The 24,416-nt window shown below is 36.4% G+C and overlaps 1 protein-coding gene across 2 annotated transcripts; it reads right to left on the minus strand.

Moving 5' to 3' along the window:
• Positions 1-5,125: 5,125 nt before the first annotated feature.
• LOC111911282 (uncharacterized) lies at positions 5,126-8,129 on the minus strand. 2 transcript variants are annotated; one of them, XM_023907085.2, is made up of 11 exons: positions 7,979-8,129; positions 7,192-7,294; positions 7,007-7,077; positions 6,866-6,915; positions 6,716-6,783; positions 6,536-6,598; positions 6,125-6,212; positions 5,806-5,868; positions 5,648-5,727; positions 5,484-5,555; positions 5,126-5,393 (listed from the first exon to the last, which is right to left on the minus strand). In XM_023907085.2, exons 2-11 carry the CDS (start codon positions 7,221-7,223, stop codon positions 5,312-5,314), a joined length of 669 nt encoding a protein of 222 aa, XP_023762853.1. In that variant the 5' UTR covers positions 7,224-7,294; positions 7,979-8,129; the 3' UTR covers positions 5,126-5,311. The 2 variants fall into 2 exon arrangements, with proteins under 2 accessions (XP_023762853.1, XP_023762854.1); XM_023907086.2 differs by lacking the exon at positions 7,979-8,129 and adding an exon at positions 7,832-7,970.
• Between the last annotated feature and the right edge of the window lie 16,287 nt (positions 8,130-24,416).

A 24,416-nucleotide genomic window follows, 5' to 3' on the forward strand; every position in this document is an offset into this window, starting at 1 on the left:
CGGCCCCCCAAATAGTAATGTTCGTGTTCTGCCCCTAAAGCCTATATGAGCATAACGACAAGCATGGACTCCAACACTCAACGGTTCACACGTCGCATCTTCTTCCAAAATCAAATTTCAAGACATCTTGAAACATAAATCCCTTTGACGCACCATATGTTGATTGAACTCATAATCGAAATTAAGGTTTCATATTATTGGAGATGAAATATATACCACTTGTTTTTCTTCATCTACATTAGTTGCTAACCTAAATGCTTTTGGTTTCTAAAAGCTTGTGGAAGAACATGATTAACTGTTCTAAAATCAAGCATTTTGGAGGGAAATTTAAAGAGCAGTTCCAACATGTTCCAGCATGAAGATGCATTGATGGCTGAAGAAGCAGCGCCGAATGAGGAAGACGAGTTCATTTATTTGTGAGTCGTTTAGAGTTTCCAGTAAACATGGATATATATTCAATATCTATAATTTAATATGGGGGTATAATCATTAATTCACTATTTTTATGAGAAATTAAATATCTTGCTACCTTTTCTTCCAACTTAAATTCCTAGTCATGTGAAATGGTGACAAGTATTGACTTATATCTCCACCATTAAAAAAAATCAAAATTCTCATCTCGCATTCATGCATTAAACACATAGTTACAACATCATCAGTTTCATCATGGTAAGGTTTCCGAATTTCATATTGTTATTGAAAATTTTGGTTCGATCGACAACTTAGTCGATGTTCTTATGAAGCATTTGAACAGTAAACATACCCGACCCAAACGGTGACCAATAGGATGACCACCCATGACCCATTGTTCCAAGGAGCCCAAAAAAATTATGGGATATGTAATAATATATAATCATTATCTATTTTTTAGAAAATGATCAAATTCAAAGGCCTAAATTTGATAAATTATTGGAAGCAAGAAGGAGTAATAGCTTAGACATACTTATTGTTGTTCAAAATGAAGGTGGATATGTGCAACCAAAATGGGAGAAACTGAATCAACGATTTGTGAACTAACAGTTTATGAAGCAATAAAGCAACAAGGTATGAATTAGTTGATACCGTTATTAATGATTTTACATCTAAAAAAGTTAGAAGAAGTATTCTTCTTTAAATTAGTTGGTTTTTATAAACTAGTTGGCTATACTTATGTCTTTGAAAGGTCTTTTCTGTTTCCTCTACCCATAATTGATCGGCCCTGACAGTAAAGTTTTTTGCAAATTAATATGATATTCGGGCATGATAGAACATAATCCTAAAACCTTTTCTTCAAAATAAATTTGAAGTCTTTCCGTTTCCAAGGTGCATAATTGGGTAATTCAAAGTGTATGTAAATACTTGGTTTGCTTCCACCAAGGAAACATTAAACTAGACTCTCTTATAATTGAGAGTTTGGATCATAATTCATACCCGATCGAACTTCTCGTGATTTGTTTAAATCTGACATCCATATATGTGTTATATTCAACTACTTGGTTTTAGTTTATGTATCCACTAAGTATATTTTCTTAAGCTCGTACCCTCTCTTATGGTGCATCATATGAGGAGGAGCATAGGTCCTGATTTTTTGTACCAAACGTCACCATTGTCATCATATCCGATTATGTATTTCATCTATCTCCATTAAAAACGCCACCGTTGTCATCATCAAAGAAGGATATAATATTGGTACAAATGTTTTTTTCTATAATACATTTGAACCCAAAATCATATTGTGATCAAAAAACTTATTTATTTATGTGAAATACATTTATGTATATTTTGATCAAATCGTATGAAGATTCAATTATTTAAGTTATGAAAGACGATTCAGACTTTCATGGATAAATATGTCTTTGACTTGGAAAGTGTGTCAACTATACGTCTTTCCGGAATGTCTTTTATAAAACATCTTATATAGTATAATTATCTTGGTTGTTAATCTGCTCTTTAATCCAATTTTTAGATTAAGATAAAAGGTTATAATTTAAGGTAAATTGCACAAAAGACACTAAGTTTAAACTAAAATTCTAACTTGATACTATTTTTTGTATCAAAATTGACACTGTGTTTTCTAATTTTTTACAATTCTGACCACTTGACCGGTCAACCCGGTTACCTGCTGACATGGCATGATGAAGTGTCGGTTTTGATGATGTGGCATGCTGACATGACATGCTGACGTGTGAAAATTGATTTTTTCCCTACAAAAGACACTAAGTTTTCACTTTTTTCGATTTTGACACTGAGTTTAATTTTTTCTTTCAATTTTAACATTGTTTTTTTGTTCCAAATCGAACATCATTTTTTCAAATTTTGTTAAATGTTGACCATTTCCATTTGAAATCATATAAATATATTTTTTTATTACATTTTAAGCCGTATAAATACATTTTTCGTTTAAAAACCACATTTTATACAAATATAAAGTTTTTTTTACATTCAAAGCATAATGTTATGCATAAATATGCATTAGTTTTATCATGAGAACCAAACTGACCATAAGCTTTGGATAAGATGAAAAAAAATTACAGTTTGCAAACCTGACCTCTAGATCTTGATCGACTACACGTCTCTTAACCTTCAAACTCATTTTAAAGTTGTGTATTTTATATAAAATACGGTTTTTATATAACTAATACATATGTATACATAAAATTATGGTTTAAATGTAAAAGACTAAACTGCACAAATGGTCCCTGTGGTATGTCGAAAATTGTCACTTTGGTCCAAAAAGGTTTTGACTAGTACCAGAGGTCCAAAGTTTTCATTTTGTTGCGAGTTCGGTCCAAAAATTTTAAAACTTTCTATAATGACGGATTTGCCCTTTATTATTTTATTTTTTAATTTTCTTTTATTACAACATTGTATAAAACTATTAAAAATAAAATCTCTCTCTCAACAAAAATAAACTCTCTCTCTCTCTCTCTCTCAAGGAAACTTGCAGGTTAGATTATCCCTTCATAAACACCCAACAAACACACAAGCACTTCCCATTAAAATGTTCGTCAAGCTTGCATATATTCCTGTAAACCCTAATGTCCCTCTCTGCAACTTGAAATAATCTGAATTCTTTTCCTTAGCCCCTAGGTGTATGGATTTAGGGTTTTAGATGGTTTGGTATCTTCAGAAAACAACAACAAAAATTATATGATTTCTTGTTGCGGTTTGGATCTCAAACGCAAATGGTTCAGATCTGGAGGCGGGTTTGGTAAACAAGAAAGCCTTATTTCTGCTCTTGTTACTAGAATTCGTGGTCCCCGACTATCTCACCTCCATTGCCTTCGCAGGGCTCTCCATCATCACCCCCATCCGGAGCTCCGGATCTGAGTTTACCGGTTCGTTTTTGTTTTTGGGAACATCAACTATGGGGGAAGAATGAGCCATGGACGAAGACGATGTTGTTCCAGATCTGAAACGGGGGTTTGTAAGCTCAAAACAAGAAGGACGACCGGAGAAAGAGGATGACGAATTCGGTGGTTTTTGGACGACAGATCGAGTGCTAAATCGACTTCACCCTTTCCTCTCACCTGCATATCGACATCGAACAGCAACATGTATCTGTGATTTAATCAATGGCGCACAAAAACCCTCATGTGTGTGGGTTTGTTCGACCGGAAAGCAGTGACACACACACACATCAATGTGTCGATCGCAAACAGAGGGGATGAGCACGAGAGATCCTAGGAGAAATTAGTTGCATTAAGTTTGTAGAGAGAATAAAAAGGAGCAGGCAAGAAAGGGTGTGACCTCAAGATCCGAGATTGAAGAAGATGATGATAGTATGTGTTCTTGGGATGTGGAGAGAGAGAGAGAGAGAGAGAGAGAGAGAGAGAGAGAGAAGAGAGAGAGAGAGAGAGAGTATTTTTTTCTATTATAAAAAAAATATAAGAAATTATTTTTTTAATTAGAAAAGTATTTAATGAAATAGAAAAAAAGGAAAAAGAAAAAAATAAGGGCAAAATCGTCATTATGAAAAAGTTTAAAACAGATTGGACCAAACTCGCAACAAAATGAAAACTTTGGACCTCAGGTGCTAGTCCAAACCTTTTTGGATCAAAGTGGCAATTTTGGACATACCACAGAGACCATTTGTGCAGTTTAGTCAATGTAAAAAAAAAAAAAAGGAAAATGAAAAAAAAATGTATTTATACGGTTTGAAATTTACTAAAAAAAATTATACGGTTTCAAATGGAAAATGCTCAATATCGAACAAAATTGGAAAAAATAATATTTGATTTGGAATAAAAAAAACAGATTGTCAAAACTGAAAGAAAAAATTAAACTTATGGTCAAAATTGAAAAAAAAATGAAAACTTAATGTCTTTTGTGGGAAAAAAATCAATTTTAACACGTTAGCATGTCACATCATCAAAAATTAACATGTCATCATGCCACGTCAACAGATAACCTAGTCAACTGGTCAAAATTGGAAAATACAGTGTCAAATTTGATACAAAAAAACACAATGTCAAATTAGAATTTTGGTGTAAACTTAGTGTTTTTTGTGTTATTTACCCTATAATTTATAAAATCTCATTATTAGTGTTTTTTTTTGGTAACCTTTTTAAAACCCTAACCTTTTACATCTTTCTATTGTAATCTTTGAGAAACTTAAACATCTTTGAGATACACTTAACGATCATCTCACACAACGTACCTAGAACTTAGGTTTTAGTTGTATGGTCGAACGTCCTTCAACGGTAAAAGCAAGTGTAATCTTTGTATTGTGTGAGAAGAAATGAGATCCACATTTTGACTAACATAATCGTGTTTTACCATTAAGGAACTCGTATTTTTTTAGTGGATTGAAGTAGCTAGAATAGCTTTTGAGTTAGTGTCCGAATCACTTAAATACTTACGTTCATTTTGTTTCTCTTTCTTTACATTTTAATCTTGTAATGCCTTTTTAGATTTTAATCTTTACTAATTTTTCAAGTGATTACAAGTTCTCAAACATTCCACTTCTTTTCTTCCAATCGATAACATTGCTTTTTCTTTATATTAAAAAGCACTATTGGAACGTTGAGTTCAAATCCAAAATATAAACTCAAACCATACATTAAAATCAAAAAATACAAAAGAATCAAACACTTACACCAGTTCACAAACCACAACTCAAAAGAATCAAACATAAACACAAGAATAAAAAATGGAACATTTTAAATTTGCTCAATAACAAGATGTTGAACTTTTTATAAAAACCTACGAGTAAGTAAGCCAACAACAAACAGTCGAGTCAGTTCTACTGTTTTGTACACACTACCAATATATTTAAAATCCTAGACCAAATATTAACATGGTAATGGTATATGTACACTCCTTTTCCACGTCACATATCCATATCATCAAATATCTCACCATCTTCCTCATAGTACGAACCATCAAACGCAAATCCATCACTCACCAAATTGCTGAAATAAATATATATACATTTATTTAATCAACCTTTTTTTTAATTAAAAAAAATATATATATATGAAAGATTATTAGTTTATTACTACCTTAAACTGCTGAAATGAAAGCACACAACGCGCTTGAGCTTCCTGTTGTAGAAAAAGAAATTGTATGACCACCTACAAAAACACAAAACTCAGATATAAAATTAGAAATTTGTTAAAAAGTGAAAACCAAATAAATAAATAAATAAATAAAATAATTGACTTACAGAGCTCCTTTTTCTATGAATGGGTCAGCATCTGAGTTAGGATCATAACTGTAGACTTCACATTCCGAAAGGTTGATTACCTGAAATTTTGAATTTAGAGTCAACATTGAGGTCTGAAGATGAAGAGGGGTAGTTTTGTAATTTTTGTGATTTAGTACCTCGTCTAGAGCTTTGTATAGGGTTTCTAGAAGGGACCCATCTTCATTTGCCTCTTTCCATTCCTGAAACCACAAAATTATAACCAAGACTAAACCAAGGTGTTTTTTTTTTCTTTTGGCTGAATAAAGTAAACTGTCTGGATACGAGTAAAATGACCTTTATACCCTTACATACAACAAAAAACTAAATTTATAAACCATTGGGTAAATTGCACAAATTAAACAAACAAAACCCTAAATTACCAAACCATGTACAGATAAAAACTACATACATGTTGCAAGGGTATAAAGGTCATTTTAATAATAATAATAATAATACCTTAGATGCATCAGACATGTAGCTGTCAAAAATTTGCTTGAAACCATCCCAGGTTTCCTCTGTGAAAAACTGGTGAGCTTTCACTGCACTGATGGAAGTGGAATAACAAGATGATATGAACAATTATTAGCATTTCCTTGGCTCTGTTTATTATTATTATTATTATTATTATATAATAATAATTATTATTATTATTAGCAACTGATGATTAGTTTTTGGGAAATGGAGAGAATTGAACTCTCAGCAAAGCAACAGTATCTAAACTGCCTGTCAAACCATTTGACAACACTTCCAAATGTCATTGAAGGAGGATTATGTAGTGGGTTGCCATGCGCCAATCAAAAGCTGACATGTCATTACCCATAATCCTCCTTTCATTATTAATATTAACTAGAGTTAAACTTATATTACCTGAAGTCATAGTCTGGATACATGTGGTATAATGTCAGAATCAGATAGATCAACATCTTTCGGCTGTTTTAACAAATATCAAAACCAAAATAATCAGATTGAAATCTCATTCTAATCTTAACTACACCAATAGTTAAGTTAACTTAACCATAGGTTAAGGTGGCATCATCTCATTCTCACCTGGATCTACTAGAAAGATACTCAGCTGGTGAGTCAGCATCAGGTGAGTTACCAAGATAATCAAGAATCTGAAAACAGAAATCAGGAATAAAAATTAAAGATTAAAGATTAAAGATTAAAGACCCATTATTCAATTTTAACTATTTTTACCTCATTTTCCAAACTGAGAGAGAGCCGTTTATCCGAGCCTGTGTGTTTACCTGATTTATCAAAAAGCAAATGGGATTTTCAAATTTTGAAGTTTTTTACATAAGAATTAGTGAATTATTAGAAAATATAGATTCTACTTACAGGAGTAAGCTTCAATGCATCCCTTAAGGGTACGTTCTCCAAGGTTGAGGTGATCTAGAAAAGCATTTATTCTACAGAAGAAGAAGGAAAGACTATTTCAGATGAAATTATTTTTTAATGAACCAAAAAGATGAGAAAATTGAAGGGATTTATTAAAATATATGAGGATATAGATGAGAAAGTACCGGTCGAAAGGTGTGTATTCCAAGTACTTCATGATGAATGATGTAATGACAGGGTTTCAATGTGCGCATACGTTTAAAAGGTGCGCCTTTTGAAGTTATTGACCTACAAGGGAAAGTGAAGAAAATAAGGAATTAGGATCAACTAATTAATGATTTGCAATTGTTCACATTCCATATTGAATATTAAGATAGATTACAATCAGTTTCATTGTGTCATACTCAATCACCTTCATGCAGAATGTTTTTCCATTCATCGGTCATTTACATCGTCTAATAGGATTTCCAGAAAGTTACAAAACATATGGAGTTGCAATAATTCTACAAATACATAACCATTTTACATGTTTACAGAAGTAAAAACAAAATCATGGAATTCATGTGGCGAATTTTCGAATGTTCCTTTAGCATCGTACATTCGTTATCCAAATTTGAATAATGATATTCTAAAGTTACCCTATATATGACATCGCTAAATATTTTGTTATCAATTTGGGGCAATATCGCGTGTCTAAAATCGATGCACAAGTCTAAAATATACACGATATTCTATAATTTAATGTTAGATCTGAAGAAATTTGCGCACTGAATACCAAAACATTAAACTAATCCCAGTTTAAACTAACAAGAATAGTAGATCTACCTAAAATCAAACGAATTCGCATAAAGAACAGAACAGAGATCCAAAACGAGCATCAAATCGTGTGTAGTGAAACTACGCATTGAATTATACAAATTATACCAAAATATTCATGCAAAAGGAATTCTAAATCGAAGAAAATACACGTACCTGAGAACAATTTGCAGAGAAAGAGACGCTTTGGTAAAGGGAAAAATGGACACGAGAACGATAAGTTTGAAGATAAGAACAAGCCTAGATAATCGCGATCTCCATCTGACGAGGACTGGATATGACACTTGGCAAGCAATCGACGGTGGTGGGTGGATCCGACGGCAGAAATTCTTAATGAGATGTCAACGTTTGTTAAAGATATTTATTATTTCAAAATCGACGGCCATTGTAATTCGATTTTATAAATCAGTCCCTCAGGTTTCAGATTTTTGTAATTTTAGTCTCTAAGACCGGACCGGGGAGTGGGGTTCGACAACCATCGGTGAACATCGGATCAGGTCCTTGATGACCTTTTAATCAACTTTTCATTTTCAAAAAATATCATATATTTTTTTTAAAAGAATACTCCATTTTCAAAAATATAACCATTTGTTTCCTAAAATTTCAAATTTTAAATCCTGGATCATCAATTATAAATAACATCATCATTGTTCATTATTCACCATATTAAAATCTTTTTAATTCAATTCTTTTAACTTTCTTATTTTACATCTCCTTCAAAACCTCGTCACTAATGGCTCGTCTTTGGTCCCCTGAAAAAGAGACGTTACTGGCTTGTTTATTGGTTGATGTAACAAAAGACTCAATCAATATTAACGCCAAAGCACATAGTTTTTCGGGGAGAGTCGCTGAAATATAAAATTGTCAAGCTCATGTTCCTCGAAACACAAATCAACTTTTCTCCAAATGGAGACATTCAAACGCATTTGCAACTCATTTTAAACAATGTATTTTGTAAGGTGATGAATGAAGGCGAAAATGGTAAAATAAAAATATTTTGCTAAAGAATGTTCTAGAGGTTTACCGTGTTGAAGCTGACAAACATTTTCGACTTGTTGTGTTTTGGCAAATTGTGCAGCAGTGCCCGAAATAACGTCAAATTTAAAGTCGTTATCTTAATTTTCTAGCAGCAAATTGTGCGGTAGTCCCCGACTCAAAACGCACACAGCGGTCTTCGAAGGAGGAAGGGGAACTTCTCAACGATGGTGAAGGTGGGGAGGGGAAGACAGACGGAGGAGGAAGGGCGTGATTCTTGCAAATCAAAGAAATTGGTATAAGGCTACAGGGAGTGGTTGCATGACGTAGCATGTGCTAAAGCATCGCCGCATCATATTTTTTTATGGACATGTAAATATAGTTTGATGATATGGAGTGATGATGTATTTAAAAGCTAAACATTTTTTTTCTAAAATCAAATAAATATTTATTTAAATATTTAATTAACATAAACTTTAACAAGGTACAAGTTGTTAAGCTGAAGTGACAACTATTTAAAGCTGAACGATTCATGGAGATGGTGTAACAATTACTTAAAAAGGGTGTTGGCGAGGCTTAGCGCCTCTCACTCCCTCAAGCCTAACATAGATCTAATATATGAGCCGGTGGGGGGAGAGGGGGGGAGTCAAAGATAGAAAGTTAAATACGTATAATATTTGTGGTTGTCAAGAGGAAAACAACACAAAGGGTAGGGTGGGGTTTTATTTTTTATTTTATTTTTAATTTATTTAAATGTAAAATTAGTCAATAAAAATAAAAAAGAAATTAAAATGGTATAAAAGTCTTTTTTTAGGTGGACGAAGGACCAACCACATTATAATTTGAAAAACCACATAGACCTTATATGAGGTCAGTTGAACTCTTAAGAATTCAATGAATTGTCATATCAATAAATAATTATATAATTGAGCTTATTAAACTCTTAAAAGTTCAAAGGATTACCACATCAGCATTTTATTATATTTTTTATAAATAATATTTAGAAATAAAACTAGAATATTACATTAATCAGAAATTCAAAGTTATAACTACTAAATATTAAATAAAGATTCTCTTTCAAAAAAATATTAATTAAATATTACAATTTAGAAATTAGAAGTCATGAATAATACATTAAATAAAAAGTACAATAATTAAAATATAAATTTTACTTCATATTGTATTTTATTTTAATAAATTAAATTAAGAAGTACAATAATTAAAATATAAATTTCACGTCCAACTTCCAACATGTTACAAGGATCCATGAAAATGATTAAAATCTCTTCATTCTTATCATTTCCCTCTTTAATTTTCATCTTTATTTCTTTCGATGTATTCTTCATATCCAAAAAGTTATATTAAATCGAGAAAGGGAAAAAAACAAATTTAACATAAATTGTTATATTGAATTGAGAAAGAAAAACACAAATCCAATTACACGGTTCAATGGGGACTGAACATGAAACTCTAGCTTCATTGCATTTTTACTCAATTCAACGTCACACGACCACTTTTTAACTCATTAGACTCTTCATGAAACCCCCATTTGGGATGACTTGAGGGTTTTTAAAATTATGGACTATATCTCAGATTCTGAAAAACCACATGGACCATTTATGAAAGTTTGCCAAAAAAAAAATCACATGGTCGGATACTTTAAAAAATAATAAGCATGGTTCTTTCACAATAATTTAAATTAATTTAAAAATGAATTTTTATACTAATTAAATTTTGATTAATTTATGACAAAAGTCAAAGATAAGTTAATTTATCCAATTGTATGATTTATTTCATATTGTCAAAATTGTGCGATGAAAATATATATTCTTTAATCTATTTTAATTAAACTTGTAAAAAGGTCTGTGCATTGCACATATTAGATTTTTTTGTTGATCCTCAATTTTAGCTTTTAATTTAGGCACGTTTGGAGCCTTGCTGAGTTCAGGAACAACATACCTATACCAATTTTTCCGCTTAAACAAACATATATACCAAAATATTCTTATACACAAAACACACACCCATATCCAACTGTTAATCCTCATCCACCATTCCAACTATCAATTATCCTTTTGTTGTCTGATAAACTTTTTCGAAATACAGTTGAGCGCCCGTCACTGTTGATCCTTCTGTTCCCCGTTGATCTGTGAACTGTCCCAAGGTTGACATTCAGATTAAAATATATAAAAAAAAAAGGTTAAATAATATAAGATAGGATGAATAGAAAGTGCATAAAGAAATAAACTTTTACAAACATGTTCAAACTTTTTGAAAATATGAGTGTCGAATGTTGACAATGAAACATCTATATCAAAAGAAATGGTAGAGAATAGCAACATACTTCACTTGAGTTTTGATTAGTTATAAAGTTTTATCCACAATAGCATTGTACTTTTTAAGTATGATGGTTTAATAAGAAATTTTGTTTAATAAGCAAAATATTATAAAAATGAAAAAAAAATAGAATAATAAATGAAAGTAAGATGCTATATTGGACAACAAAATGAAAATGTGTTTTTGTTTCTTGCATATGGTCGCAATCACGATAAATGGAAGAAAAAGTGAGGTGCTTTCATGTTGTCTAATATAGTGTCTTACTTTCACTTTTCTTATATTTTTTTAAAAAACTTGATGTCTAAGTTATCAAGGGAATTTAATCTACTATAAATATTCTTTTGTTACCTATTAGTCAAGCCAAACAAAAGAGGTCTCACAATAATTTTAAGAAAACAATAACCAAATTACAATGGTATATAAGTAATTTTACTAACTGTTTCAACATCAGGTTGCATTATTGCAAAAGCTAAATCATCCAGACAATCAGGCTACAAAAGAAACACATAATTCATAATCTTTAATTCAATAAGAAAAAAAATGTTCGCTTTTCTTCATATGTGAGAACAAGTAACCAATGCACAAGGACAAGGTTTGAAAACTCAAACCTTAAGTAAATCTTTAAGATCAATGTCTGCTTTTAATGTATGGTTCCAGTTGAATCTGGTAATACCAATTAAGACTTGAAGAAGATATTCAACAAAGTGTTCAAGTAATAAATGAAGAAGACTTAGAGTATAATCAATGTAAAGATACTTAAAGAACAAGAAAAATGTTATGAAAGAACTTAGACTTGAAGGAAAAGTGAAAGTGATGTAATGAGAGTAATTGTTATCTTTGGAGTAAAACATGAGTTGTTCACTTGTCTATTAATGGAAAAGACATTCACTCCTTAAATAGTGAAGGAGGAACATGGTACAAAATGAGAAACATTCTTAGGACTGGATAAAAATCAGTGTTTGACAAACTGTTATAAAAAAGATACATAAAAGAAAAGTCTTATGAACTTTTACATCAATAATAAGACAAAATATTTTAAATGCTTGAACAAACTGTTAATCTCGGAATTGTCCTTCATCTCGGAACTTCAACTCTTCTCAGACTCAGCTGACATCGGAACTTGATTACTTGTGATTGCTAGAGGTTCACTTTTCATGATTCAACAATCTCCCCCTAAGTGAACCTAGCAACCATGTCAACTTAGTTGGCTTCTTCATTAATAAACCTGTAAGCTCTATAAAGCTATTTTCGGGCTTCCAGGTACCATTGGAGTTTATTGATGAATTTTCTCTTCATATGCTCCGGAGCATCTAACTTGGCTGCATTGGTGATGAACTTTTGAAGAATCCTGTTTGGGACGAGATGCTTGTCTAGGATTGGAAAAAAAATCCTTCTTATTGGTCTTCTTTTACATGTAAACATATCCCAGCAGTGTTTCATCAATTTGCCCTTCTGCCAGAATTTCTGCTTCAGACAACTTGTAGTCCATCTTGGCCAAAAACTTTTCAGTTCCGAACAAATGTGCAAGCTCGAAGTCACATCGTCAGAACTCACCAACATAGTCCTTGAGATAGTTCATTGTAGCACTATAAGCACCGATGCTCATTTGATCATTGTGGCGAGTTCGGAAGTGAGCAGCAATCGTCAAAATGTCGTTTGGATTGATGGAGGGGATGTCTGCGTCCGTGATAGTGATTTGCTTTGATTTGTTCCGAAAGATGTAGTACCTATGCAGTAAGCAGTTCAAATCGAATTTGCTCTGAACATTTCTTTTTAACCCAGAGATCTTTGTTTTTCTCTTCCGAGACCACACTTCTTTTTGAGGTCACACATTCACAGAGTAGAATGTCTTCAGTCTTTCTCTTTCGGTTCCAATAATCGTTTAAGGATCATCATCTGGGTGGAGTGGAGCAAACTTGATGTAATATCTTCCTTTGGGAGATCAATTCGGTCTACATATTGCGTTGGTAGATCATAATACATGAATTGCACAATGTCCAGATCATGAATTATCCCTTCACGAAAAAGTGGGGATAAACCCAACATTGGATTCAGATTGTCTTTAAGAGCTTGGATCCGAATGCTCTCTTCAAGGGGTTGATCTATTTGGTCTTGTGACCGTCCTTCTGACTTCTTGAATGTCCATTCAGGGTTGTGTGATTCCGAGACAAGATTTTTACCTTTGTCTTGATGTTGCTTGTGTCAAGTCAGATGTGACTTGTTGAATGTTCTCGGTGATTGTGAACTCTGGAGGTGGAGGAATTAGAGGCTCTTCCGGGATGTCATTAGGCTTCCGAAGAGGAGAACCTTCATCGATTAGAACAATTCTTTGAGAGGGGATAGGAGGCTTAGAATGGAACCCCAATTACTAATTGGGTGTTATTTTGATTTGATTGCTCGAAGGTGTCGTCAGGGCAACAACTAGGGATTTCTTTCTGTGAGCTTCAACATCCGAGGTGAGTCTCCTCACTGTTCTATGGGCCGAAGGCACCAATGCCGAGCCATTCGATTTATGTATTATGAGAAGACCCGGGGGTAACCCTTGGCAGTTTGTATGAAAGACCAAGAGGCAGCTCCCGGCAAATTGTATGCAAGACCAAAGTCTGAACTCTGACAGTTAATTAGTTAAGCAGTGTAGATTGTATGCTAGTTGTCTTTGTGATGCTTGCATGGAAGACCCGAAGGTAGCTTCTGGCACTTTTCTGTAAGACCTAGGGTTTTGGCCCCCGGCCTATCAAGGAAGACCACGAGGCGGCTCGTGGCATAATGGCAAGACTATGGATGACACATAACATCTTTATTGATTGTGGTATATGTATGATAAGTATTGTTCATTGATATTAATATTATTTATGGCTCGATTGGTATGTGTGGTATGTGGTATTTGGGGAACTCACTAAGCTTTGTACTTACAGTTTGTGGTTTATGGTTTCAGGTACTTCCGGTTCGAAAGGGAAGGGTTCAACTTGATCTCAACACATACACCCGTGTTTTCTGCAATATGTGATATTTGGGAATGAACTCTGATAATTGTCTTATTTTGAAATTCTTTTAAATGTTTGGATAAAGTTACAATGGTGTTTTAATTATAATAAAAATGAAATTTTTACCCTTGATTTTCGGGATGTTACAACTCCATTCTGGATTTGATCTTCAAATTCCAGAGTTATTTTTTGTTTTTTCCAAAAAAATCTCTTTACTTATGTTTGAAATGTCTATTTCGAAGTCTTTAATATCACCATTTTTATTCAAATGTGTAATTTTATGCCATAATATTGTAAATACCTCACATTTTCTATGTTTGTATAAGTTTTTGTTAGATTTAAGTAAAAACAATTTTTCTTTCTCAAAATTTTGGAATTTTTCATCGGATTTCGGCTTTGTTTTTCAAATTACAAAGTTTTTTTTTCGAACCTCAAAATTTCATTCTCTAATACGAGATGTCAGTCTTAAATGTATTTTTTTTTGTCAAATTTTTTTTTCTTGGTCAAGAATTCCCGTTCCGAACTTGGTGGTTATTTTTGTCAAAAATATTTTTTTTGTCATTTTTTTCAAATACACTTTACATTATGGTTAGATTGCTCAATTTCCTTTTTATATAGCTCTTTACTAATGGTTTTTAATTATATGTATACATGGGCGGACACATAAATATCAAATAGTAAGGGCACAAAAAATTATGAAAAAATATAATACCATAGACCTGGAAAACGGGTTCATGTCGGGTTGGGTTTGTGTCGGGTCGGGTAGAGATAGTATAAACCCGGTAACCTGTCAAACTCAAACGAACTCAAACAAAAAAAAACTTTTACTAAAAAAAATAGTTTGAGCAACATTTAAGAATCTCAAAATTTAAAAAAAGTATTTTAGGTTTGATAAAGTTTGTAACTAGAACTTGCAAAAGGCAGCTTACAAATAAAAAAACCACAAAAAACCATCGAACAAGATTCATTCATCTAGTCTTGAGTTCATTTTTATAAAAGGGATTTGACTCTCACTTTTACTTCTACCAGCGATGTGAGATGAGATGAGATTCTTTCATACCACATGTCTTTCAAAATTTTAACAAGTGGAAAATAAGTTTCTCATTTTTATTAGTATTTTTTTTCCAAAACTGGTGTCACAAGATTTTAACCCGGAACTTAATATAATATATCATGCATAGTTAGCATTATATATTAAAGTTATGTGTAAAAAATAACATAGTATGTTTTATTAAGTACTTGTTTTGATGGTTGATGTGATAATGTTGACAGTTCAAATGAGTTTCTCATTTTTATTAGTATTTTTTTTACCAAAACTGGTGCGACCAGGTTTAAAACCGAAACTTAACATAATATAACATAGTTAGCATTACAAATAAAATTTTTGCGTAAAAAATAATATATTAATATGTTTTATTAGGTACGTGTTTCGGTGATCGACATGATCATGTTGATAGTAGAAATACGATTCTCATTTTTATTAGTAATTTTTTTTACCAAAATCGGTACCACCGGGTTTAAATCCGAAACTCAACATAATATATCATTCATATTTAGCATTAAAAAGTAATGCATAAAAAGTACCATGTTAGTATGTTTTAGACAAAACTGCAAATTTGGTCCTTGTGGTTTCGTAAAAACTGTGGATATGGTCCAAAAAGTTTCCGACTCGCATGGGAGGTCCAAAATCAGGAATTGTCCATTGTTTTGGTCTTTAATAAACTTAAAATGACAATTTTGCCATTTTCATTTATTTTTTGTATTTTATTTTATATACTTTTATTTAAATAAAAAGAAAAAAACATTAGTTTATCCATCTTACCCCTACTGGTGCCCTCTCCCATTTATCTCTCTATATCACTTTCGCTCTTTCTCTTTTTTTTTTTTCTCTCTGTCTCTACTATTTTCACCCTTTTAGTCTCAAGCACATATCTGTTAATCGAAGGCTATGGAACCGATATGGATGAAAGCTCAGAGCATCTCATCAAGAACCCTATTGTTGGTGGTCATTTGATCAGAAAATAAGAATTCAGCCTGGTGGTTGCCTCACAGTCACTTATGGGTTTTTGATCTTTATCCCGATTGGTCTCATGGAGATATATGGTTGTTTTCTATCTGGAAATCTATGAAGAAGACAAGGGATGGAGATGTAATTTTGATTGAAATTTGATGGGTTATGTGTCTTGATTCATGTATAAGAGAGATATAGGGTATGTTTTCATTTGTGATGGAGTTTTGGGTCTTGAAATCCTCTTCAACAACACATCTTCTTATTAATCTAAATCTGTGAATGGATCGACTTTAGGATTTTCCCAATAAATTTTGTTTCGGTTTTTTTGGCATAAACTATGTAAAGAATGTGATTTGGGGTGGGGTGTATTAGGCGTGTCAAACCCAACAAATAAAATGGTAAGATATACTCCAAAAGAACACTACTATGTTGCACTAAAAGGTAGTACAATGCAAGCATGGTTGAACCATAGAGACACGGGACAATCAGTCTATACCTCTTTGCGCAAGGTACTTTGATCACCAAAAGTAAAAGGGGGGTTTTGTATGTAACAATTCAAATAAGAAATATAATGGACAAACAAACGATTAACTGATTAAAGTAAATTCAAAATTTTTAAGGACTTCAACTCTATGTGTAATGACTTAGCTATGTGATTCCAAGATGACATGATATTTCTTCAATTCTACCCAAATTAGTACTTGAAAATGTTAACAAGCTCTAACATTTTCCATTCACCATATTGATTAACCAAAATAAGCTCTTTAATTAACCCTACTCTCACCAATCTAATCTAAACAAGCTCTTAGAATTAAGTTAAAGGATTGCATTAAGATTTATGTGAACGTTCCCAAAAAAATTCAATACTCCTCACAAGCTCGGGAGCGTAAGAATGTGTGAATATGATTTACACTAGACTTATTCAAAAGAATTCAATTTAATGCTTGTTACTTGCTCTATTTCACGAAATAATTATGAATTTTGCAAAACATATAACTTGAATGACCTAACCCTAATTCAAATGACCAATTAGAATTGTAATCAGAATCAAACATTCGATTAAGGCAAAATCAAATTCACTAGATAGAAATTAGAAACAAACATCAGATCACATGATTGAAATCACAACTGAAATTTAAGACATAAAGTTGGAGAATTTAGGGTTCTAGCCACACATGGCTAGAACAAGATCACAAGTCAAAATATGGAAATAGTATGGAATTACAACTTACAAATAAGAGAAATAATGTTTCCAAATGACAAATGATCAAACCCTTGCAAAAGCCTTCGAAATCCTCTCACCAATAATGCTCTGATATGATGTGTGTGTGTGTAAAAATGACCCTAATCCCGTAATATGAAAGATAGAAAAAACTGTCAAAAGACAGTTTTTGAGTCAAACACGACCTATGTCGAAATAGGCTAAACTGACACGGGTCGTGTTCATCATGGTCAACATGGCCCGTGTTCAGCATGGTCAACAACTTCTTCTTGGTCAAACACGACCCATGTTTATTTTTCAGTGCAAATCCAACACGCCCCGTGTTCGCTCCTGCTTCCAGGTCCAATCTTGATTTTTCCAACTTTTCCTTTTGCATCCAATCATCCCAAAATCTTCACCTATGTTTCCCGGCACCTCCCGAAGTGCGTTTCAACCTCCATTTTACCTGAAAATACTATAAAAGCATGCAAATAAGGTTGTTCTAGAGACTAACATGACTTTGATGAAATGCAAGAAAAATGAAAGACAACTATGCTAAATGAATGCACAAAAGGGACTAAAAGGTGTGCAAAAAGATGCACAAAATGCACCTAACAGGGTGGGGCTGCTGGGTTTGATCAAAATTGGCTGCTTTTGTGATATCCAATGATACTCCCTTCCCTTTCATGGGTTTGATTCGTGTTTTGTTGTTTTCAAATGGGTTGTTGGTATCGAATAAGCCATTAACGAACCATGGTGAAGGAATAAGATAAGAAATGGGTCGGAGGTTAAGAAAGCTATGATTTTGGGGATTTCACCATTCGATACGAGTTCATCTACGATGAGGCTTCTGATTAATTTAGTCCGTATAGATAGGAATTGGATTGATTGAGCACATGATATCGAAATCAACGTAGAAACAGTTTCCCCCATCAGAAGTTGGCCTACGAACACATCTTTGCTGAACTTGATCAATTTGAAGATTGCAAAAGCGGATGCTTCTCGAAGGTGAGGATCGTTTTATAGGATGGATTTTGATTCGTTTTCGAGCTCGAAAAGAGCTTAAATAGGGGGGGTGTAACGACCATAACATTTCAACCAATTTTAACTTTTCAAAAACAACCCATTTTCATAATGTTATTACAAAAAGGTTTTCAATACAGTTATTATCAGAGTCTTCCCAGAACCACATCATAAAACATAATCATGAGGAGCGGTACGATCACGTCTTTGCCTTGCCACGATATCCTGAAGAACCTGAAAAACATTAAACCATAATTGTAAGCTCGAAAGCTTAGTGAGATACCCCCAAAATACCAACCGCATATACCATACACGCACAACATGCCATATCATATCAGAACACAGAACAGTCATGCACTTCGGGTCTACTGTGTGACTGGTCCGCCGCACCGGCCTTCAGTCCACCTGGTCCACCCTCCGAGTCTAGCCATACATATCGAGTCTACAGTGTGATTGGTCCGCCCGCACCGGGCCTTCAATCCACCTGGTCCACTCTCTGAGTCTATAGTATGACTGGTCCACTCTCTGAGCATCGGCACGTCTAGTCCGCCCTCTTGGGGCCTACAGCCTATCCGGACCGCTTGCTGGGCCTTCGGGACAACCGGTCCGCCCTGGGTATGTTGGCCTACAGCACAAAGCAGGAGCCGCCTCAACCCCACCCCAGTCCAACAACCATGTGCACATAAACATTCAATCATATAACAATTCACATTCAATCAAGCCGATCTAGCAGATCACATAACATAACATCCTCCTACCCAGGATACCGACCTAACCGGTCACTAGCATAGCATCATCCTATATACCAGGATACCGACCTTAACCAGGTCTCTAACATAATACCATCCTAACTACCAGGATGCAAACATAGCAAATAAATAACGTAACAACGATACCCGAATCTCAATCCGATAAAAAGGGCCGGCCTTGGTGCCTTAGATCCTGTTGATATAGTGAGGATAACTCACCTCGCAACTGCCGAAACTCTGAACTGAAGAAGCAGATTCCCGAATCACCGCCTCACAAAAAATCCCGAACTATTCGAAGCAGCAAAACAAACATTAGACCAAACACAATATCCTTCCAAGGGTAAATTGACCAATTTACCCTTAACTCAATCTGGTCCAAAACTAATGCCCACAATCAAAATATGAAAGGCCCATCACTCGATAAGCTCTCAAGCCCACTAATGGCCCAAAGACCAAAAGTCTGAAGCAAGGCCCAATATTGGCCCAATTTACTAAATTGGGCCCACCTCACCAAATGGCCCTAGATCCAAGGTCCATAATAATTAGTGAGTCCACAATACCCCATCCATAATTGTCCAGTCACGACCCAAAATCCAACAGCCCAATCTCCTAATGCCCAAAATGAAAACCCAACAGAGGGAGTATGCTGGGCGTACAACACTAATCACGAAATGGAATCGGGACACAGACCCACTACGCTGGGCGTACTCTCAGTTACGTCAGGCATAACTCCTCTGAACTACAACTCCTCATAAGATCTTAATGGCTTTAGCTCTTAAGTCCAAACTTCATATCCATAGACCAATTATGCCTAGGATTCATAAAGTCTCAAACTTTATTACTTGGGACGTCCATAAAGCTCTTAATCCAAGGTCTTAACCCATTAAGACCTATCTATAACACATGTGAGACAACCAAAGCCCTTGGGACCTCATTTTTCTTACTTAAGACCTCTCTTAGGGTCTAAAAGGATAGCTAATCTCAACCAACTCGAAACATGCATCAAGATGAGGTTTTTGGGACAAGAAAGATGTCAAAACTTCACAACACATAGATCTACACAATATGATTGTCAAGCTAGAGACTTTTTACCTCAAAAGAGCCTCAGAATATGATGTCTTTCCAGATCTACAAGCTCCAGCCACTCAACTCCTTCTTTGACAACTTCCTCTTTCTTCTTCTAGCCTCTCTTTTGCCAAAACAAGCTTTCCAAGGCCAAACACACCCAACAATGGAGGTGGGACGGCTATCTAGGGTTTCTGAGGTTAAGAGAGTGCTTATGGAGGCTAGAGTAAGAACCATTATGTTCCTTATATAGTGGCTGACCCTAAATTTAGGGTTTCTGGATGATAGGCGTACGCTGGGCGTACGCCGAGGGCCTCCGCGTTCCTTTCCTCCACTACGATGGGCGTACGTCCAGCTTACGCTGGGCGTACCCAGCCAAACACAAGCGTGCATGCAAGGGACCCTCTTGCTAAATTTCTCCCCTTAAGGGACCATTGCTGCCCACATCTTAATTTACAATCCCTCCTCCATCATAAGCCGTTCTTGCCAAACTCTAAATCCACATCAAGGACCGAAACGCCCTTACTCTTGCTCTCGGGAACCCAAAATTAGATATTTCAAGAACGGGTCGTTACAATTCTCCCCCACTTAAATTAGGCTTCGTCCTCGAAGCCTGCGACAACTCAACTCCAGAACTACTCCCGTAATGCACCACCTGGCATTAACCAGACCAGGTTCCTCAAGACACAACCACTGAAACCCAAGACCCAACTCTATCCACTCCAGGTTGACAAAAGGACACATCCTTCAGTCTCAGAGCAACTCCCATGAGTTCTCCTCCGCAATCTCATACCCATGCCGGACTGGTTCTAACATCCTCGGGTTGGAGAAACCCGATGCACTGACGTCACCTCCAACATCCCCCAGGATGAATTCCCATTACATAAATCAAAATCAGACTGGAAATCCAAGATTCCATCACTGCATTCCTTTCGAGCCTCAGCAAACATCCAACCCGGATGTGATTTCATACCACAGCCGCAGACACACTGCTCATCAACCATGATTGGAACGCCCCAATCATAACTCTGCACTACTGCTTTTCACTTCCGTGAACTTACACTCCCTCTCGGAGCTACATTCCTTTCCTTTCCCTTACCAAGGAAATCCACTTGGTTGCCTTGACACTACACAAGTGCCACGGTGCTCACTCAATACTACACCATTCTCTTATAGCATAACCGCTATCCTATGCACCACACATGCTCTGGATCCTCTCGCAAGGACTCTCAAGTCCACGCTCTACCTTCCACCCACCATGATCAATACCCGGGGCTAGACCTTCTAACGCTATCACATCACGACATACTCAATCCATTTCCTCGTACCGATCTAACGACACATGCAGAGTATTCAGCATGACTGGACCGCCTTACCAGGCCTTCAGCCAATCTGGACCACTCTCAAAACCTTCAGCAAATCTGGACCGCCCTCCAGGGCCTTCAGCCTGGCTGGACCGTTCTCCGAGCCTTCGACCTGACTGGTACGCCTACCGGCCTTTAGTCTATCCGGACCGCCCAACTAGCATTCATCATTTCGAGTTATCCCTCCGGGAAACTCTCCCATGCATACTGTTCTAGCCCTCTAGGGGTTCCGAACTCTATCTCCATCCTACATACTCAATCCCGGCCCGATCCCAGGCCTTCCACAATCAATCACCCTTGGTCTGGATCCCGCCCCGCACGCCTGCCACTTACTCATACTAGCCTACGCTCTTGGTTGACAGAAACACCGCTGAATCCCAAGCAGCTAAACAACCTCTCGTGCTCATCGATCTTCCGGAGAATTCTCCAATTCTCCCCCACTTAGAGCACTGACTATCAACCACCGGTCGCCATCACCGACCTCCCTCAACAACCCTACATAAAATAAACACTTACACGCGAACTGATTCCCACTAGAACGAGCAACCTTCACAAAATCATATATCAACACTGATCATCCCGGGCTCGAAAGAAACTCGATCTTCAGCTAACCACTCCTCAGACTGCATATGCTATCCGACATTCAGACCAAACGCCAGATTTCCACTAATAACCCTCATGAATGATAACCAACGAAATTCCCAACACTAAACCCATAACCATGCCATAACCCTCAAATAACAACGAATACAATACCAAAAACCACACAACGAGACTAGCAGATAAACAATACTCCACAATAATCATAAGATAACAAGACATCAAGAAAGAAACATACCCGCAGCTGCATCCGGCACTGCCCTGACCTCCTCTGCTGTAAGCTGAAAAGCACGACCCTGAGCCCTTGGGGGCTCCGCTCCACCCTCACCTCCGCCCGTGATCCTCAATGTGGCCGGTGCTGGAGACTGCACCGGTCCTGCAGTAAGCTGTGGACAGTTGGCCCTCAAGTGTCCAACCTGATGGCAATGATAACAAATCCTCAAATCCCGAACTGGGGTTGTCTGCCGACAATCCCTCGCATAGTGCCCCTCCTTTCCGCACTTGCGGCATGCACCACCGGACCTACAAACTCCGGTGTGACCCCTTCCATACTCTCCCACTCTAGAATCAACGGTCTTGGACCGTTTCGGCATCGGCTATAACTGCACCGGAGCCTGCCTCAGCTCTCACAGCTGCAACTCAATCTCCAACTCACACCGCCTGGCAGCCTCCTGCAACTCCAACAAGGTCTCGCACCTCTGCGTAGACACAAACTGTCTGATATCCCTCTTGAGCATACTCAGATATCGGGACATCTGAGCCTGCTCCGAAGCGAACTCAGGGCAAAACATCGCCCTCTCCGTGAACATCCTGGTGATCTCCGTCACCGACTCCGAATCCTGCTTCAGTTCCAGGAACTCTTGAGCTAATCTCTCCCTCTCAACCCGCAGAACATAACGAGTGTTGAACATCTCCCGGAACTGATCCCATGAAACCGCAGCTCTCTACGCATCCAAATATGACCCCGTGGCCAATCTCTACCAATCCTTCGCCCCGAGCCTCAACAGGTTCAGAGCACACCTCACCCTCTGATCAGCAGGGCATGAACACGTGAAGAAACACCCCTCCACGTCCGACAACCATCTCATAGCAACAATCGGGTCCTGCACCCCATCGAAGGTAGGAGGCTTCGTATTATTGAAGTCCCGATACTAAAAACCTCGACCGGCTCCTCCCCCTGCTGCTGCTACAGCCGCTGTAGCCGCCGCGGCAACCGTCTCTGTGAGGGCCGCATAACGCTCATCAAAATACTCAATCATATCGGTCTTGATCGACCCGAACAGTTCCGACAACTCGGGCCGGAACAACGCAACAACTTCATCATGCAGGATCTCACGAATCCTAGCGTCCAACTCGCTTGTGCTCATCTGACCGATAACCTCGGGCAGTACTGACCCGCCCTGACCTCCCTCTCCTGCTCCCGATCCTGACCCAGATCCACTCCCAGCATGCCTCGTAACCACTATACTGAAAAAACACCACAATATCTCAGATACTTCCCACAAACCCGGGAATCAATTCCCAACTCAACCCTAGAGGTCATGGTTTCTTTGATACGCGTATGGGTCCTGTGATTTCAGTAGTACGGGCCCATACTACCTTCTACACCTATCCATATTTGTATCAAGTATACCACAACACCCTAGTGAAAAACATACATACATAACAAGCGCTCAACCCTCACTCCTAGAGGAACACCGGAAATCTCCCACAGGGGAACCCTAGGCTAGCAGGCATCATAAATCAAACAACATTAACATGAAATCCTGAGGATCCCTAGCCTAGTTCTAGCATGTTGTTCTATCAAAGCTCAAAAAACAAATATCATGTATGGTATTTTGGGGTTACTTACTGGCTCCAGCTGATCGTACCTCCGCGCCCTCCTTTACTCATTTTGAAAACCATTTTAAATTCTATTTTTAAAAACTCTCCCTGATTTGAGACTGGATTCACACGAATGTTCCTCCAATTCACTCAAACCAAGGCTCTGATACCAACTTGTAACGACCATAAAATTTCAACCAATTTTAACTTTTCAAAAACACCCCATTTTCATAATGTTATTACAAAAAGGTTTTCAATACAATTATTATTAGAGTCTTCCCAGAACCACATCATAAAACATAATCATGAGGAGCGGTACGATCACGCCTTTGCCTTGCCACGGTCTCCTGAAGAACCTGAAAAACATTAAACCACAACTGTAAGCTCGAAAGCTAAGTGAGATACCCCCAAAATACCAACCACATATACCATACACGCACAACATGCCATATCATATCAGA

This window comes from Lactuca sativa, chromosome 8 (genome assembly GCF_002870075.4).
Source record: "Lactuca sativa cultivar Salinas chromosome 8, Lsat_Salinas_v11, whole genome shotgun sequence".
Classification (NCBI taxonomy): domain Eukaryota; kingdom Viridiplantae; phylum Streptophyta; class Magnoliopsida; order Asterales; family Asteraceae; genus Lactuca; species Lactuca sativa.

What these genes read in the sequence shown, in the direction of transcription:
- LOC111911282 (XM_023907085.2), bottom strand. Translation starts at nt 7,223, where the DNA reads ATGAAGTACTTGGAATACACACCTTTCGACCG. An exon ending in GAATACACACCTTTCGACCG is followed by an intron (nt 7,078 to 7,191) that starts GTACTTTCTCAT and finishes CTTCTTCTGTAG; the next exon opens with AATAAATGCTTTTCTAGATC. An exon ending in TATCCAGACTATGACTTCAG is followed by an intron (nt 6,213 to 6,535) that starts GTAATATAAGTT and finishes CACTTCCATCAG; the next exon opens with TGCAGTGAAAGCTCACCAGT.